This window comes from Crassostrea angulata, chromosome 1 (assembly GCF_025612915.1).
Source record: "Crassostrea angulata isolate pt1a10 chromosome 1, ASM2561291v2, whole genome shotgun sequence".
In the NCBI taxonomy this organism is placed as follows: domain Eukaryota; kingdom Metazoa; phylum Mollusca; class Bivalvia; order Ostreida; family Ostreidae; genus Magallana; species Magallana angulata.
In genome coordinates this window covers 53,909,258-53,926,606 of record NC_069111.1, presented here as the reverse complement: position 1 = coordinate 53,926,606, position 17,349 = coordinate 53,909,258, and the positions used below count along the sequence as shown (strand labels likewise).

Below are 17,349 nucleotides of genomic sequence, written 5' to 3'. Positions count from 1 at the left end.
GACGCCATATATGCATATATATATATATATATATATATATATATATATATATATATATATATATATATATATATATATATATATATATATATATATATATATATATATAAATAAAGATACAACTACAAAGTAGAAATGAATAAATTTATCACTTTTACATAGTTAAGAGAGTTTTGTGAACTGTATGAATAAGTACTTTGATAAGGACTGGGAACAACAACATTAGCCAACCTCAGTACCTCACGTCTGTTACACATTGATTGGCCATCGTTTATTGCATCAATATCAGTTAAGTAAAATAAGCAACAACTATAAAGCACCATCTTTCTACTTTTTCCACAGTGTCCACCATAAAGCGGATATAAACAGGTAAATAAGAAATTAATACATTTTTGACAACTTTATATTATTCACACTAATAAGCCAGCTAATTGGGAAATTTCACAAGTATTTCTAATTCAAGATTTCGTCAATATTGCGGAACAACCTATTCGTTGGTAGGTTTACTAAAATAAGCCGTTTTTTCGTCAGCACTCCAACATTATTCAAAACAGAAAGTAAATTATGTAAAGTTACAAAACAGAAAGTAAATTATATAAAGCTGAGAAATAATTACAATTAAAAAGTAATACATGATGTGCATTAAACATGGAATCACGTTATGTATCATATAAATTTCAAAACATGTAGGTGTATTAAATTAAATAAGTAAATCCGAGAACGTTAAAGCACCGAATACACAACAAGAGTATAATTTGAAGAGTATTGATACACGGGTAAAGCACCTGGTATGAAGTAAAGGACAAACCCTCGGTAACATTTCATATATTAATAACAGAATTGCCCACTTTTGTTAAGCCAATCATTTCCTCACGTGACGTAATGATACTCTGAATGAAAATACAACTTAACATTCCCATAACCCCTGCCGTGATCATGTAAGATAGTACAGTTCCAGTCAAGTGAACAATGTATCCCATAATTCCTGAGAGGACAACTTGTGACAGAAAGTAAGCAGAGTCTAGCGTTGCGATGTCTGTTCCAATGCCCCGGAAGTTGTTCTTGCCATTCTCAGTCCGGAAGTAAATCTACAATAAAGCAAATATAATCGGTTTTACTACATTATAATTTGATTAAAGTCAGGAGTCGTCTCTAGAATGATAAGACAATAAGTCGGCTGGAAAATATTAACAAACAATTTCATCCCCTCTCACCAAAAAAAAATATATATACCTTAAAATTAAACTATAGCTTTCACGCTTACCTCTTTTTCTGAGTGATATTTCGTGACAATGATGAAAGGGATTGTCGTGAGAGTGGCATATCCGAACCCAGTCAGCGCTGCCATTGTGTTCACAAAGTAGATGTTCCGGAATAAAACCATGCCTCCCATTGACAAGGTGAAGGTCATCATCCCCGCAGCGTACGTCCGCCGGATCCCGTAACGCTCCACCAAGTTTTCCACAAAGAATGCATACAGAGCGGAAGTGATGCAATGAAAGAGAAGACCCCATGAACCCATTCGAACACCCTCGTCATATCGAGCTCGCAGGTAAGAGTTTTCCTCCGCGTTGGGATTTCCTTCATACACAGCTTGCCCCACAAAGTCTGTGAAGAACAGATTAAAACCCATTACTGCAGTCCAGCTGCAGAAGTTAGCCACGGCCAGTTTACGGAGCACGTATGGGACGTCCAACAGCAGCTTCACTGATTCTGGAAGTTTGTCTTGTATCGCACCAAAGACTAGTCTACCATAGAACTGCACGTATGAAAATATTCTGAAACGCTTTAAGATGAAAACAAAAGGCATGCACAACAACATAATAGGACGGAATTTCTTTTTGTGACGTCGAGATCGGGAACGAGATTTTCGTAAAACGTTTGGCAAAGAGGCTTCGTCCGAGTCACTAGATTCATAGCCCGACTCCATCGCGGGACCAGTGAACACAACCGTGGTGGGGGTGACCTCCACAGGCTTTATATCCGGGGCCTGGGAATTTTTAGAAACAATATGTGGTTCCTCGTTTGCTACAGCTACAGTCACAAACAACAAAAACATAAACAGGAAGACTAACATAGAGAACACGGTTCTTTCTTGCCCGCCAATCAGCGCTCCGATCGCCGTGGTGTTCCAGTCCAGGGCCGTGATAAGGTACCCAAGAAATCCTCCCAACGAGACCATCTGAGAATATACCATGAACACTCGCTCTTGTTGGTTAGTATCCTTGGATGCGTCACTTAGTAACGCTTCACATGGCGTGAGACATGCCTGACTAGTAAAATCAAGCAGGACGACCCCTATCGTCAGAATCAGCAGCGCCCCAGTTTTACTCATGCTTCCCGGCCCAAATAGAGACAAACTAATCCAGTCACTGTATGGAATCGTTATCAAGGCGAACATAAGAATTGATGAGATTCCTACAATAAATGGCCGCCTCCGTCCCCAAGAACTGAAACAGTTATCACTGGCGCGACCTATTATCGGAACAAAGATGAAACCCAAAAGGGGCCCCATTCCTAAAATTATACTCATATTTTCCTCTGTGTATCCAGCCTTTAGCAGCATTGGAGGTATGTATGTAAAACCAGCGCATGCGCAGATCTCTACACCGCAGACCACTGCATTCAGCAGAATTATCTGGGTCAACGACAAAGACTTTCCGGGAGTCATGGTGACAGGATTCGGCCGAGGTTCCGGGTCGTCGTGGTAGATCACTTCCTGCAGGAATTGTTCATGGTCCTTCTCGTCGTCGTCCGTCACTTCCGGTAGGGCGCTGTACTGGACAGAGGACCTGAAACGGAACCAAAATTTTTTTTAAATAGATTGAAAAGTCACATTACATCGGATACATGGGCATCCGACGTTACAGTATTGTCTAATGACTGACTGCACAAATTTAATGTCGGGTCTGCAAATTCAAAAAGTAGAGGCGAAGTTGGCATGCTACAAATTTTCTGAGACAGTCATGAACAAATCTTATAAATGTTTTATTTTGTTTCGAATCATTATCTTTTCTTATAAAATAATAAATTAGAAATCCAATATAACAATGTCATTAATGATCGCCATCTACAGAAAAACAGGCATCACTATAGACAAGTTTCAGTCAATGATAGAGTGGCAGCAGAGACCGAATCAAAACCTTTTTTTTTTTCAATTTAAAAAACACTAGCCTTATCTACATAAGTGATTCATAAGGTAAAGAAAATACCTGTTTACTTTAATCATTGTGCTGATTAAAGATCATTATTCGCAATCAAGGATAGACAGATATAATATGAACAAATTTACAGAAAACAGAGTCAGAAGTAGTTGTCATTTGATAGAGGCGATATAAAAATTAACAACCCATTAATATACAAATACAAATATTTGCCATAAGTTATCTGGCAATATTTATAGCTATAATACACACCGATTGAAAACTACTAGGTTATTCTCTGTAGGGTCAAAGTGGACGAAGCATTCTTGTCCATGGGCATGACAAGACATATTAATCCACTATTATATCGGAAAAATCCCGACACTCAGTTCCTAAGCTTTCTGTCGCCATTTTGTGTGCTTTGTTACCGTCTGTTTTGTGATGGTTTATCTGTATATAAATACTGTGAACTGTTTTATATTCATAACCCTTCATAGCACCCCCAATAATTCTCATTATAATACCAAAAAAATAATACTTAATTTGCAAAACGTGCTTCCTGACAAAGTTGACACAAAGATAGGTCTAAAAATAGAGAACAGGTACGATTAATGCACCGTATGAGAGAGATAGAGTGACATTAGACAACTGTGTTTTTCAATAACAATTTTGAAATTAAAAAAAATAATATGTTAGAAATTTTAGCAATAAATGTGTAAAACAAGTCAATGAGTTTTCTACCGATGGTAAACTTAAAACTATTTTCATTGTGCCATGAGAGAGAGAGAGAGAGAGAGAGAGAGAGAGAGAGAGAGAGAGAGAGAGAGAGAGAGAGAGAGAGAGTTCCCAAGGTTTAAACTTGGAGTTTTCAAGCTCAGTGACAATTAGCGTAAACTGCAATTCATAGACCAAGTACTTGTAACCAGACCAAAATGATAGAACCAATATCAGTTATTCATTTCATCCGAAAATAAAATTGTGGATGCTAAATACCTGTACTTCAGGGCAATGTCATTGAAGTCCATCACTGATACAGACCCGGGCTCCGGGGGGTGAGGGAACGAGGGACCGACCGGGACGAGGGGAGAGCTGAGAGTGACGACACAGACTAACTATTGTCTGTCGGGACAGTAACAGGAATTCTGAATTAATATCGGGGGCCCCTCACGGGGTTACACTAATTAATTACACGCTCGGGTTCTCACTTGATTGGCATTCTCGTGTAAATTTTGAAAAAAAGTACCGGTACATTTTCTTAAATTATAGCACTGCAAAGCGCTAATTTAAATTTCATTTTTAGATTATGTCTGCATAACTGATGTAAGTTTTAAAATGCAGTAGTCTTCAATACAGATCTAAACTACGAAGAAAATACAGACTTATATTTGACCAGTTTATGAAGGCATCAATAACCATAAACATCTACAATAACATGTACAGTCATCAACGATTTCTTTGTCCTTAACATTTGTTAGAATGTGGTAGCTCTCTCTCTCTCTCTCTCTCTCTCTCTCTCTCTCTCTCTCTCTCTCTCTCTCTCATCTTTTGCAATTCAAGTTCTCTGGTACTCATTCATTCTTTTATGGTATAACAGGTAGATAAAGATTCAAGTCTAGTGACAACTATCAACATTTCATGGCTATATTATATTTTGCAGTGTAAATTTAAAGTTCACCATGATTCCATCACAGGGTTTATCATACCTGTATGTCGACCATCGATTTGTCCATAAACTTACATGTTTACTTACATCAGTGAGTGATCTCGTTCTCTCATTCAACACAAGGAACACCATACTTGGTCAAATGACTGTGTATTATACATACAAGTTCTTTTCTCTCCCTCCCACGGACAACTGTCATCCTCAGTAAATACAACCATCTGTTCACGGGGGATCTAACACCATCCCCCTTTAAATCAATCACAAGTCAACATTTAACTTCTTGCATTCAAAGATGACAACATCTTGAGTCATTGATTAATTCCCAAACATTTGTTTTAATAACAACTACATTGTACGAAATATGTAAACACAAGCAATTCAAAAATAATAAAGATGGAAGCAAATAAAATTATTTTTTCACCTGAATAATTAATGCAGTGTACAGATAAATTTCACACAATGGATTAGTCCTTATTTAATCCTTAATCCTTACCTGGGAACAGGTACAGTGTTCTGTCCCTTCTTCTGGTGAAACGTTTGATAGATGGTATGATTTGACCTGACTGCCCCCTACAGTCTACTGTGTAATACTAATGTACTTCATCAAGTGTAGGACCTTTAGCCAAGTACCACTGAATCACATGGGGATACTTCATCATAGTATTTTAAAAGTTATTATAGGTTGCAGTGACATTGACATCGTGGTACAGAACTCTTCCTACCCCCCCCCCCCCCCCCCCCCTCCATCACCAGAGCTGACCAAAGTACAGAACCGTGTGAGTCTCACTAAGTAAGAAAATAAGGCCCTCTCTTTTCATCTTTTCAGATTTGTTTTCTCTCTAATCACATATCTACATGTATCCATCTTAAATAAGAAGCATGGGATTAAGTGTTGGTATGTTAACATAGAAATAGAACCAAGTACATGTAGAAAACGGGGATTGATTTATTACATTAAGATGATGAAGATGTGGTAACAGCTCATACTGCTGCTATCTGATCATCACGGCTCCAGAGAAGTTGTCATCGATCATCTGTATCTGGTGATGTCACATTACAATATAATATGACCATGAAAAAAATAGATATTATCAAAAAGTTTCATCTGAATCTATCTGTGTTTAATAACAGAATGCATAATCTCACTTTATGCAACAGTTTGGGCCCCACTGTCTACAGTTGTCAAATCTTAATCAATTCCAAGAATTTAAGAATCATTTCTTTTCTTATGCAGCTGTCACACAATATATGACATGGACATATTGCATGAATTTTATTATGAAAAGTAAGCCAAATATGCTAAGAATGCAGCAGAGATATTTTTTAAATTTAAGACCACTGACCCATTCTGGTACATCAATAACTTGTTTAAAAATTATGGGAACCAATTTGTGTATTAATAACATTAAAAATTCTACATTTGTCTAGGTACACTGTACGAAGTAAAAATTACCTTAGTTTTATATATTCAATACTAACAACATTCTGGGTCTCAATTACTTCATTTGCATTATATGTTACACGTTGCCCTAATAAATGAAGGACTTAGTCATCAGTACAAAGTACTGCAAAAATGGAATGTGTAGAAAAAATCAGTTTATGACAGCTATTGCCAAGAATATCAATAAGTCATTGTGATTACAAGTTGGTCTACAGTGTACTGAAGGAATCAAGTTATTGATAAGTCAAGTATTAACAATTGGTCATATATTCCTTATGGGCATTAGATTAACATTACATGTATCTATATGTTCGTGAAGTAGCTTCATTTTAATTAATTAAAATTAAACTTTAGTGTGTACGAGCCCATTTGATAATTTTTTATACTTTCAAGTTGTTTATAAATAATGTTGCACTATGTGTGAAAACGCCGTATAAAAATATGGTTTTTCAAAAACTACTTATCTAGCAGTTTTACATTGTATAAGTTAATATTTTTTTTATGTTAACTCAGATTATTTGGGATAAAGTTCAAGTATTTGATCCTCTTATAACTATTACTTTATACCGGTATACAACATCAAAAAATCTATTAAATAGTACCATTTAATGTAATTTACACTATACATGTACATGTATAACCATGCAAACAGAAAATTTAATTCTTAAAACCGATTTCAAATCATAAAATATATTTCTTTACCAAGGTTTCAAAAATGTTTATTGAAATATTTCAAGTATCTTCGATTTTTGTAGTGCCTTAGATTGTTGGAATATCTTAGATTGTTAATTAAACCCTAATCAACATCTCCTAGAAAGGTACAAACATCAATAACCCACCTGAACATGGCAGCAGGGAGTGTGACAAGACTCGGCGAGTTTCAGGCTGATGCTCTCTACCTTCATTCACCTACAGACCATGTTTATCACTAAGTGAAGACACACATGCAACCGTTTAAACAAACGACAAATCCCAAACTGTTAACTCATCACAACACGGATCAATGCGAACACATCAGGCAGTGGGCTGTGACGGCCCTGCTGGATCAGTACCCCTGCTGTATCAGAACTCCCACTGCATCAGGACCCCTCTCAATCAGACATTTTCCCTGTCCCGGTCACATATTAAAAGTCTAGCAGCTCCACCCTCAGACTTGCATGTCACGGTTAATCAGACAAAAATTTTCTTTCGTACAAAATTTCATTTAAATTGGAGACATTTAGTGTATTATGTAGACCATAAAGCACAGTCTGCCTCGGGGCTGTACAACCTTATCATAAGCTGGACACTAGTATCCCTCTTCATCTTGGACATAGAACAGCAAAAAACACACACAGGTATTCTGTGGTTCTTTGTTAGTCAGTGAAACTACTTGTACAAAGTAAAATAGTGGTGTTTATATAAGGTGTTACCACTTTTAACCGAACAGCTGCAAACCGGATAAAAATCTTTAGTTCAGAAGAGAGAAGAGAAATTTAATTTTTAAAGGAAACCGTCTTTAAATCTCTCCGTTAAAAGTACACGTATTTGTAATGACTATTTATCATAACATTAAATATTATTTGCTGATTTGCTCAAAATGATGTTTGAAAATCAAAACAATTCAGTGTTTTAGGAGGTGATCAATGGGGTTGTTGGGGGGGGGGATTCTTTTGATATCCTGAAAAGATCAAATCAGGGGTTGGATATATCTACTGCAGTAATCAAAGTCAGTCAGTGTAAAGTACAGGTAATAAGCTATTCAATTAAAAATAGTAAGGTACAGCAGGAAATTAATCAGTTTCAACTTGGTATACAAAACTTGTGTTTTTTAGCCCTCCTTTTATTTGTGTGGTTGGAAAATCAAGTTCTTTTTTGTTGTAAACAATTTAATGTACCCGTTTTAATTGCACTCTATTAAATCTACAACACAAATTAAACGCAAGACTTAATCTTAAATTCAAATCAAATCTTTTAGTCGGGTTTCAAGGTAAATGGCATATAATTCAGGGGTTCGAAGAGACTTGAAGTGATTTATAATTTTAAACTCTGAATGACAAGTGTTATATAATAAAACACGCATCATTGTCACTGATGGTTATCAAGGTGACAGTGATGATTTTACCCTCTACTGAAGTATACATGTTTTACGACAATCAAAGTCTCGTTCTCACCTCGGGCAATCTTCATCACCGGCCATCCATCCTCCTTTTGCTTAGAACAATCCTACAAAGAATTAAAAACAATTTAAATCCACAATGTATCAAAAAAATGTATACATTGCGAAAAACAGTACATGGAAATGACCATATTCAAAAGAATGAAAAGGAACAAAGAAGGCAGCATTCAAAATTTAATATCCGACCTGTTTCAATGCTGAATGAGAGACCAATATATTATAAGCATGATAAGCTCTTGATCATCTCATATCCTCTAATTTTCATCTTTTTTTTTTAAATTTGTAGTTTTAACTACATTGTATATTTTATTTAACATACAATTTATGTTAAAGGCTTTAAAAATGCATTTTTTGATCAACTAACATTTGAGTATTAGTCATAGAGTTATAAGCAAGCAACTGAGCTCACAATTCTTTTTTAAGTAAACAGAGCTTGTGGCCTGTTTTTGTTTTCAATGGATCAATAAACCGGTAAAAATTCTGTTTCAGGCTGATTTCTCTTCCTTTTAATTAATTCTAAGCATAAATAAATAGTTCCTAGCGCTTATCACATTCATTAAGGTCTAAAACTGGAATTTTTAATTCAACTTTCAAATCGAAAACAAAAGCTTTGCAATTGTATGAAAGGCATTTCTGTAATTTTGAAGGGCATTTCTGTGTTTTTAGTGGGCATTTTGATAAATTTTGATAAATCACCAGCATTTCTGTAAGTCTATGTTTAATACAATATACAAAAAAAAAAAAAATGGAAAGGGGAGTTAAAACGCTCTCCACATCTGCTTTATTACATGTACTTTCAGCAGAGCAGTAAAAGTAAATACATGTATCTGAAATGACTCACCCTTTTAATTTCATCAATAAAGACATATAGATGGTTATGTATTTCAGTTCAAAACTGAACCATGTAGCCTCATTATTCATGACTAGACCCATCAATTTCACTGCATACTGGTTTTTTTTTTCAGTCTGATACTTTGTATGGTTTATAGCCTATTCAATTAGTAGCGGATAATTATCAAGATGGAAGAATCGGAATGAACTTCTTCTGTGTATGTTAATTTTGTTTAATTTCCACTTGATCTGTGACAAATTTATCTGCAGATATATAGCTCTCTGGTTAAAAAATTCGGATAAACAAAACAGGTTTGTCTATCCGAATTTTTTTTCAGGTCTGCAGCTAGGACAAATTTTACAACACTTAACTTTAAATAAAAATCTAGATGTTTCTGAAAGGTTCACATAAATTCTTTTCAATATAAAGATTCAATTCAAATTTACAGCCTGTTGTGCATGATTTACGTTACATTGTGTAAAACTGAGAAAATTCGGTAAGAATTGAAAAAAAAAACCCACATAGTAGAATCACAAGAGTTCTTCTTGATTAAGTAATACAATTGTTGTCTTAGATATTCGTATATTTGTAACAAATAGACTAGTTTCATTTGGAACAAACCTCTCGCTCTGGTGACGCAGTAGGAAACACCCCGAACTCCCCCTCTGTTCGTGGCCACTCGCTTTGTTTTGTTTACGTTTCAAGATAAGGATAAGGTAAAGTAAGGGACAAACAAAAGCCGGGCCGGGTTTATCTTCCAACATCTTTCGTTATTTAAAAATGTGCATTGATAATAAACTATATTTCATATCAGTGAACATATGGTGGCTTTTTTTTTACATGGGTAAGGTTGTCACATTGTATAGGGTTTTTCTGTTTATTGTGGTAAATAAATTCTCCCTGAAGACAAAAATTAGACCTATAGTATGTATAGTACATGTATACCCCAAAAATAACGTTTGATATGTCATTATAATGAATTTCAAATTCATAAAAAACATTTTAATGCATGGATAATATGTATATTATGATGTTTGATAATCTTGTAAAAATTTGTTATCTTAAAAACAAAATGGACTTGATTAGCATCATTTATAAATATTTACATTTTCCAGTGTCTTTGGGCGTTATAACACTACGAATCGATTAATTTTGTAATGTATGGTCCAGTACATTTCACCAATGACTATTTGAATTTTCAATCGTACATTTGCTGTATATTATAAAAATGTATGTAATATGGAACGATTCTTTGAATATTATGAGATGATCAAATACGGTTGGGGTGTTCAAATCAAATGAAGCCCTCCGTTCATAAAGCCCTCAATTTGGGTTTTATATGATTTGATCAGACCGACCGGTATTTGATCCTCTCATAATATCCTACGAATAATTCCTTTCTACCCAGGCATAAATCAGGGCTAAAGCTTCGGAAATGGGCGGTATATATACCCCCTCTGACACGCACGAGCATTGGTACCATGGAACGCATGATCGCAAGTCCAATTGCATTGGCGCACGTTAAATCGTGCGATCACCTGGTCTCTTTCGCGATTCTATCGCATTATCTTTCAACAGTCGTTTTCATTGTACAACAGTCGCACATAGACGCAAGATTTGATGCGATTACATCGCACAACGCTCGCTTAGATCGTGCGAATTTCGTACGAATACTTTTTTCAAATGCGATTATTTCTGCAACAGTTTACGATTCATATCTAATTTTATCGGTCGCACGAATATTCAGTCGCTTCTGCTCGTGCGCTAATTGTGGAAGGGGCTTAAAGTGCTCATGTGCAAATTACTAAAGGTTTTTATAGTTTCAGGTCTGAAGCTCACGATCTGAAAAAAAAATCGGATGGACTACATGGGAGCTACATTTTCATCCGTTTTAAAAAGTTGCAATTTACGGAGCACAAAAACTTGCGCTAGTATTGGACTGACTAATCTTATTTTCACACAAATTCTGCGGAAATACTTACATGTTTTTCCATTAAATCCTTCAGACAATTTACTACTTCATGATGTCTAAAAATGGGGTATGTTGGATTCACGGAGAGATCGGCAGTCGCTTTACTTATTTGTTATACTTTCATGTTAAATACTGAAATCTGATTGGTTAAGACGCAGTTCATAATCCGTTTTGTTATACTTCCATATTAAATACTGAAATCTGATTGGTTAAAACGCAGTTCATAATCCGTTCTATTACCCTCAGCGTTAGCAACACACTTAGCAACGGGTAACATTAAAAATTGTTACATGCGCGAAAATTATGCGCGGACGGTTCGCTGTAGAATTCACGTTATTCCTATATAAAGCAGTAAAATTTTCTTAAAAATTAAGACATTCAGTATAACAAAATAAATAGTGCTTGTTTGGGAGGATAACAGTTGAAATCGACACCCCTCGAAAACCATTGTCAACCTCCGCTTCGCGTCGGTTGACAATGGTTTTCTCGTGGTGTCAATTTCCCAAACAGGCACTATTTATATAATGTCACGTTACTGGGGTTGGTAATGGCATTGAAGAGAATAGCCGAGCTAGGGAAGACAGCGAAGTCAAGTGACAATATCAGTAGTAAATGTCCGAGAACTTTTTTTTCGAAACTGTTGCTGTATGGTCTGTCAAACCGAATTTTCCCCGCATAGCTACAGATCTGCAGCTACCACTGATGGAAAGAGAAATAACTCATACTGAATGTTAAAACTTTAGAACTGTAGAAGAGATGTCTCGTACTTTTTTTTTTTTTACCGGTATGGAAGATGAAAAACCCAGAAACTTTTATTAAACAATTATCATACCAAATAAATAAACAAATACTCAAAGCATCCACCCCATCCAAACCATCGAGTAATATAATAGATGACATGAAAATGGAAAGCGGCAGTTCGAAAGCATTAATTGTTGAAATTCACTTTTTAATGAAGTGAGCAATGCAAGTCTACTGATTTATTTCAGCAATAAAAATGAGTAACGATATTTTTAGAAAGGACAAAGAATTCCAGCCCTACACGTTCTCTGCCCATCCATAACGAAGCCATAAAATACCGATGTATTCACTGAACAAAAAAAAATGATTTACCGAATTTTGTTAATCCATATAGTAATTGGTATATCGAATCAAAATATTCTTTGCAGATGGCAAATTAAAATTGGAGGATCGAGGTTAGTTCATTTTATATGAAATTATTTGATTTTCTTTCATGTATATCATAAATATCTGTAAATGATAAGAAATCTTATTTTAGTTCTAAATTATTGCATTCATAGTAATTTTCATACGTGTTTTTTTTCCTCCATTTTTAAGTTCCTATAAAAGAAGTGTTTAAAAAAGTTTTTTAATATATTTTTCCCGACTGTGCCCTTTGTAACCAAATGGTTCTCTATATATAATTATTCAGCCGAAATTCAAGATCTCTGAGTTATGACTGCGGTTGATAGATATATCGACAGATATATATCTTTAGCGAACAATTTATGCAACATACATGTACCTGCAAATTGTCTGGTAAGCACATAATGAGATTTAAATCGAAGATGTTTGCACTACTCCTGTATACTAGCATTCTATTACGTAAACAGAACAACAATGCACTGCAAATTTTGTAATCGACTTTTATTTTGAAAGAATTTTTAGTTTGATAATTCACTGAAAAATAAATGTTTTTTATCACTATTTTATGATAAGTTTTCAAATATCCCAATTTTCATACATCTAAAGAGCAACAGAGTAGATAATTAGACAACCGAAGAAACATTATTAAAACTGTTACTCTTTTTGATTTATAAATGCTGATAATCAAGATTACTTTTATATTAAAAAATAGTTTATTTTTATGGACCACACTAATTTTGCCACAAACCACTTCCTTTTTAAAGTGATTAAACAAAGAGAATTAAATGTGTATTTAAAAATTTGTGCATGAAATTCAAACTAATGAAATAATTACTTGTAGATTCACACTTGAAAAGTGGATATTCAAGTCTAATGTTTACTAGGCTGTTTATAATTTAAACACTTTACGCACAAGATGAGTGAAAATATTATTTTGGCAGTGCTCATGCTGTTACTTCGTACATGTATAAAATTAACAATTTTCAAAAAACTTGTACCCATATTCTCTTGTCTTTAACATCCTGACAATTTGAATATGTCCATGAGTTTATGCTCATGTCTCTTCTACTGTTATCAGACTTTTACAAATGCAAAATACTGTCAAGTTCTAAATTTATTTATTCCAATATATCTATTTCAAAATACCGTCCTGTTATTCTTGTTCTTCTTATAAAAAATACGATGGTAGAGGGTGCTCACAAGATTTGAATGTTTTATGAATTTACCAAGCAATATATTACGTATCAAAAGGATGCATTACTCAGTATTCGATCATTCTTGTAACTTATATTCTAAATTCTTGTGATGTACAAGTACATATATTTGATAGTATTGTGATACATTTTTAAAATAAGAACAATGCCTTTACGACAGCTTCTGACATCAAACATAATCATGAAATGCGACTTATCGACGTCAGCATGCGATATGATTCTGTAGACATTCGAATTATTTAATATCAAATTGTGTTTAAATCAACTTCTTTATGTCAGCATACGAGTAATAGGTAAACATGGAAGATATGTATTTTAACATACAAGGTCGTTATGTTATTATCCATATTTTAAAAAATTGTAACTATATACCTTGGCCCATTTTTCCAAGGAAAAAAACCTACACCACAACGCCGGAATGTTCAATTCAGGCACGTAGCATCAGGGGGGCTGGGGTGGGGTGGGGGGGGGGGTGGGGGCTGCCCCCCCCCCCCCCACTTTTTCTCGCAGTAAGTAATTTTTTTAAATTTACATATAAAAAATTGAATTATCATAGAGTTGGACCCCCCCCCCCACTTTTTTGGGAGCATTTTTTGCTTGTCAAGATTTTTTGGATGAGTCTGCCCCCCCCGCCCCCCCCCCCCCCCCCCCCCCACTTTCAAAAACGATGCTACGTGCCTGCAATTCACCTAGACTGGGCTGAATGAGGCAATATTACCAGACTGAAAACTTGCATATTGTATCTCACAGACACATTCATATTGTTTTATTGGCAAACGAATGCAAAAGCAGCATTACAAGTTTAAATTAATCGACAATTACAATTATTGTTTGGTTACAAACGTTACACAAAGGTTACCGATAGACACGTCACTAGTGACAGGTAATATTGTGAATTGTTTATAACATTGGCAAATGTTGGTATATAGAAAGACAAATGCACCTAAAATAGCCGTTATTTAGAAATAATTGATATTTTAGTTAAAAATCAAAGGATATCATTGTTGACAATACGTAACCATATTATTGAAATATATGTGATAAATAACAGTCTAATTACCAATCAACAAATGTTTTCAATATCAGTGTTTGGGCAACACACGTAGATACGTAATGAATTGATACATGGATACCCCCGACACTGTTCACTTCACAGGCTAACCCTGAACCCCTGTACATCTATGGCGTCAGGTTAATATTCAGCATTGAATGTCAATTCTGGAAAAACCAGAATTAACATTACGCGGGCAAGGAAAGTAAGTACTAAAATAAGAAATGACACCACGGGCAACGATAAACATGATTAAAGAATCACAGAATAATAGAGTCCTGTTGGCGTTCTATACACTCCAAGGGTGGAACGATGTGACCCCGTTAATTGTTAACGTCAGGGAAATGGGATTGGGGACTATTCTTATTCGCCCTTAGAACTATTGCAGTTTAAATGTTCCTTTATGTTGCTTTGCATTATACATGGACATATTTGAAATGTTTGGAATTGTATGATCGACTTTAGAAATTATACGTTTTTTATTCAATAGTTTAAACCCCTTCTCATACCTAATTTTTGATAATACAGGGATCTAGTTTCATACGATTTCACCTCATAATTAAATATTGATTAGCCGTTCGTTCAAAGCAAATCAAAATTTAATAAGTGCCTCCGCTGCTCTAGAAATTGGCGCAGAGATTTTTGCACGTGTTCACTCAGCATACCAAATTATTGGTTATCAATGATAAATTCTTAATAAAACATTATAACAGCGTTTATTTAGCAAGAGTGTTGGCGTACCAAGCCATCTTAGGTAAAACAATATATTTATTGATTGAATGATTTAATGTCGTAACATATCTTCGAGAATATTTCAACCAAATAATTGCCTCACAATGCATGTTCTTTGTTAAAATACTTTCCAACCCCGGCACTCGTAACTTTGGGGAATTGTACAAAGTGTCATGGTCTGGGTCTGAATAGTCGGACACGAATAAAGAGAATCAATGAGAAATATTACACCATGCTCACGCTCAGTGAAAACATGCTCAAAATTTTATCAACCTTATCCATAATTACTTTCCCTTAATTCTAAAACGATACCAGTCTTTAAATTTTAAAGGACCGTGGTTTTTTGACAAATATCAAATATAAATTCAGACGAAGTTTGTTTTATATATTATTCATTCAATCCGTTATCGAATGACAGAGGACTATATATATATATATATATATATATATATATATATATATATATATATATATATATATATATATATATATATATATATATATATATATATATATATATATATATATATATATATATATATATATATACATGTATATATTTATTTATTTATATGAAATAATATGAATTTTTATACAAGAACATAAAAAAGGACCAAAACTAAAACTTTACATCAATATGCTGTAAATTAACCAACTTTTATTCGCGTGCGAGAAATTTTTGCGAGGTTCGCGAGAGCCTCATCGTCGCGAATATTTCTCGCTGCGAACCAGTCTTAATCGTATGGTTGTTATAATAAAATACGGGTCTGGATAAGGCTTGGTCGCGAACATTATAGTCGTCCCAAACCAGTTTATTGGAAGTAAATCGCGAAATAAGGTCGCCGCGAATAAATGTTGGTTTACAGTACATTTGTATATAAAGCTTAATATATATTATGGATTTCAATTTGGTGTAAATGCCCCCAGTTTAGAAATAGTACATCAGTTGACCACTATTTTTGCAATTTGTTCTCAAAATTACTTATCATAAAACAGTTTATTTTCATGAAACGTGGAACACTTTCTTGTATATGAGTATTTTATTTGTATCGAAAAATGTACCAATCCATCGCTCATTCCCTTCAGAAAAGGATTTTTTGTTAATGTTTCCGATTCATATGATTTTTAATAAAAAAAATTCAATTAGATTGGAGATTCAATTGCAGAAGTATCGATATTTCTGACGGCATATAAATGCTGTGCAGAAATAATTCGGAAGAAACTGCTCGTAATGTTAGGCATGTTTTGTTGCTTTTTCTCAGTGTGGGTTTATATTATTTTTAGCGATTGCAAATACACAGACAATGATGCAATCTGATACTTGGAATACCGATCCATGAATAAAAGAAGGATAGAATTCCAATTTAAATGGTGAATTTTAAATAGTTTCAAAATGCTTAATAGTTCTAAAGACATAATAATAATTCAAGAAGGATTTTGGCGATGTCGAAATGTTATGACATGCATTGACACGTAGAGAAAAAAGATCAAACATAGAAATTAAAGTAGATCCAGTGTTCTGTGACGTCACACTTTTTTGTAAAACTTTGATTTTTTTAAAAATTGTGCAAGATAGTTTTATTTATTTTATGTGAATATAATCACATGGATGTAATTAGAATTATTGGTAGGTTCAAGATATTTTCGCACTTAATTTTATACTAAATTTCCAAATGTTTATATATTTTATCTATGCAAAGGGGAAATAACTCTTTTTCTGACTTTTCTCTCAGTTGTATGTCTAAATGCTATAGTTTTTCTTATTCCAACGATTAATTTTAAAATATTTTTGTAATTTTAGTTTTCTGATAAAGTTGACATTATAATTAAACAAGAAAAACAAATTTCTGCGTACAAGATTTAACTTTTAACAACAAAAAAATACATTTTTCTAATGCTAAAATATGCTTTAGTTTATGTTTATCTGGCATCTCAAAAAGTGTGATGACATGCATATTTTTTCTTACAATTGATGACATTTAAGTCTATTAAGTCGA

General features: G+C 34.1%; 1 protein-coding gene across 1 annotated transcript; it reads right to left on the bottom strand.

The window, feature by feature from the left end:
- Window positions 1-88: 88 nt before the first annotated feature.
- Window positions 89-10,012, bottom strand: LOC128155237 (solute carrier family 45 member 3-like). The gene is given in 6 exon segments (XM_052816852.1): window positions 89-1,088; window positions 1,265-2,792; window positions 4,137-4,196; window positions 4,198-4,232; window positions 8,378-8,452; window positions 9,831-10,012. Coding segments are annotated over 6 exon segments (2,136 nt in total). The 5' UTR covers window positions 10,002-10,012; the 3' UTR covers window positions 89-821.
- Between the last annotated feature and the right edge of the window lie 7,337 nt (window positions 10,013-17,349).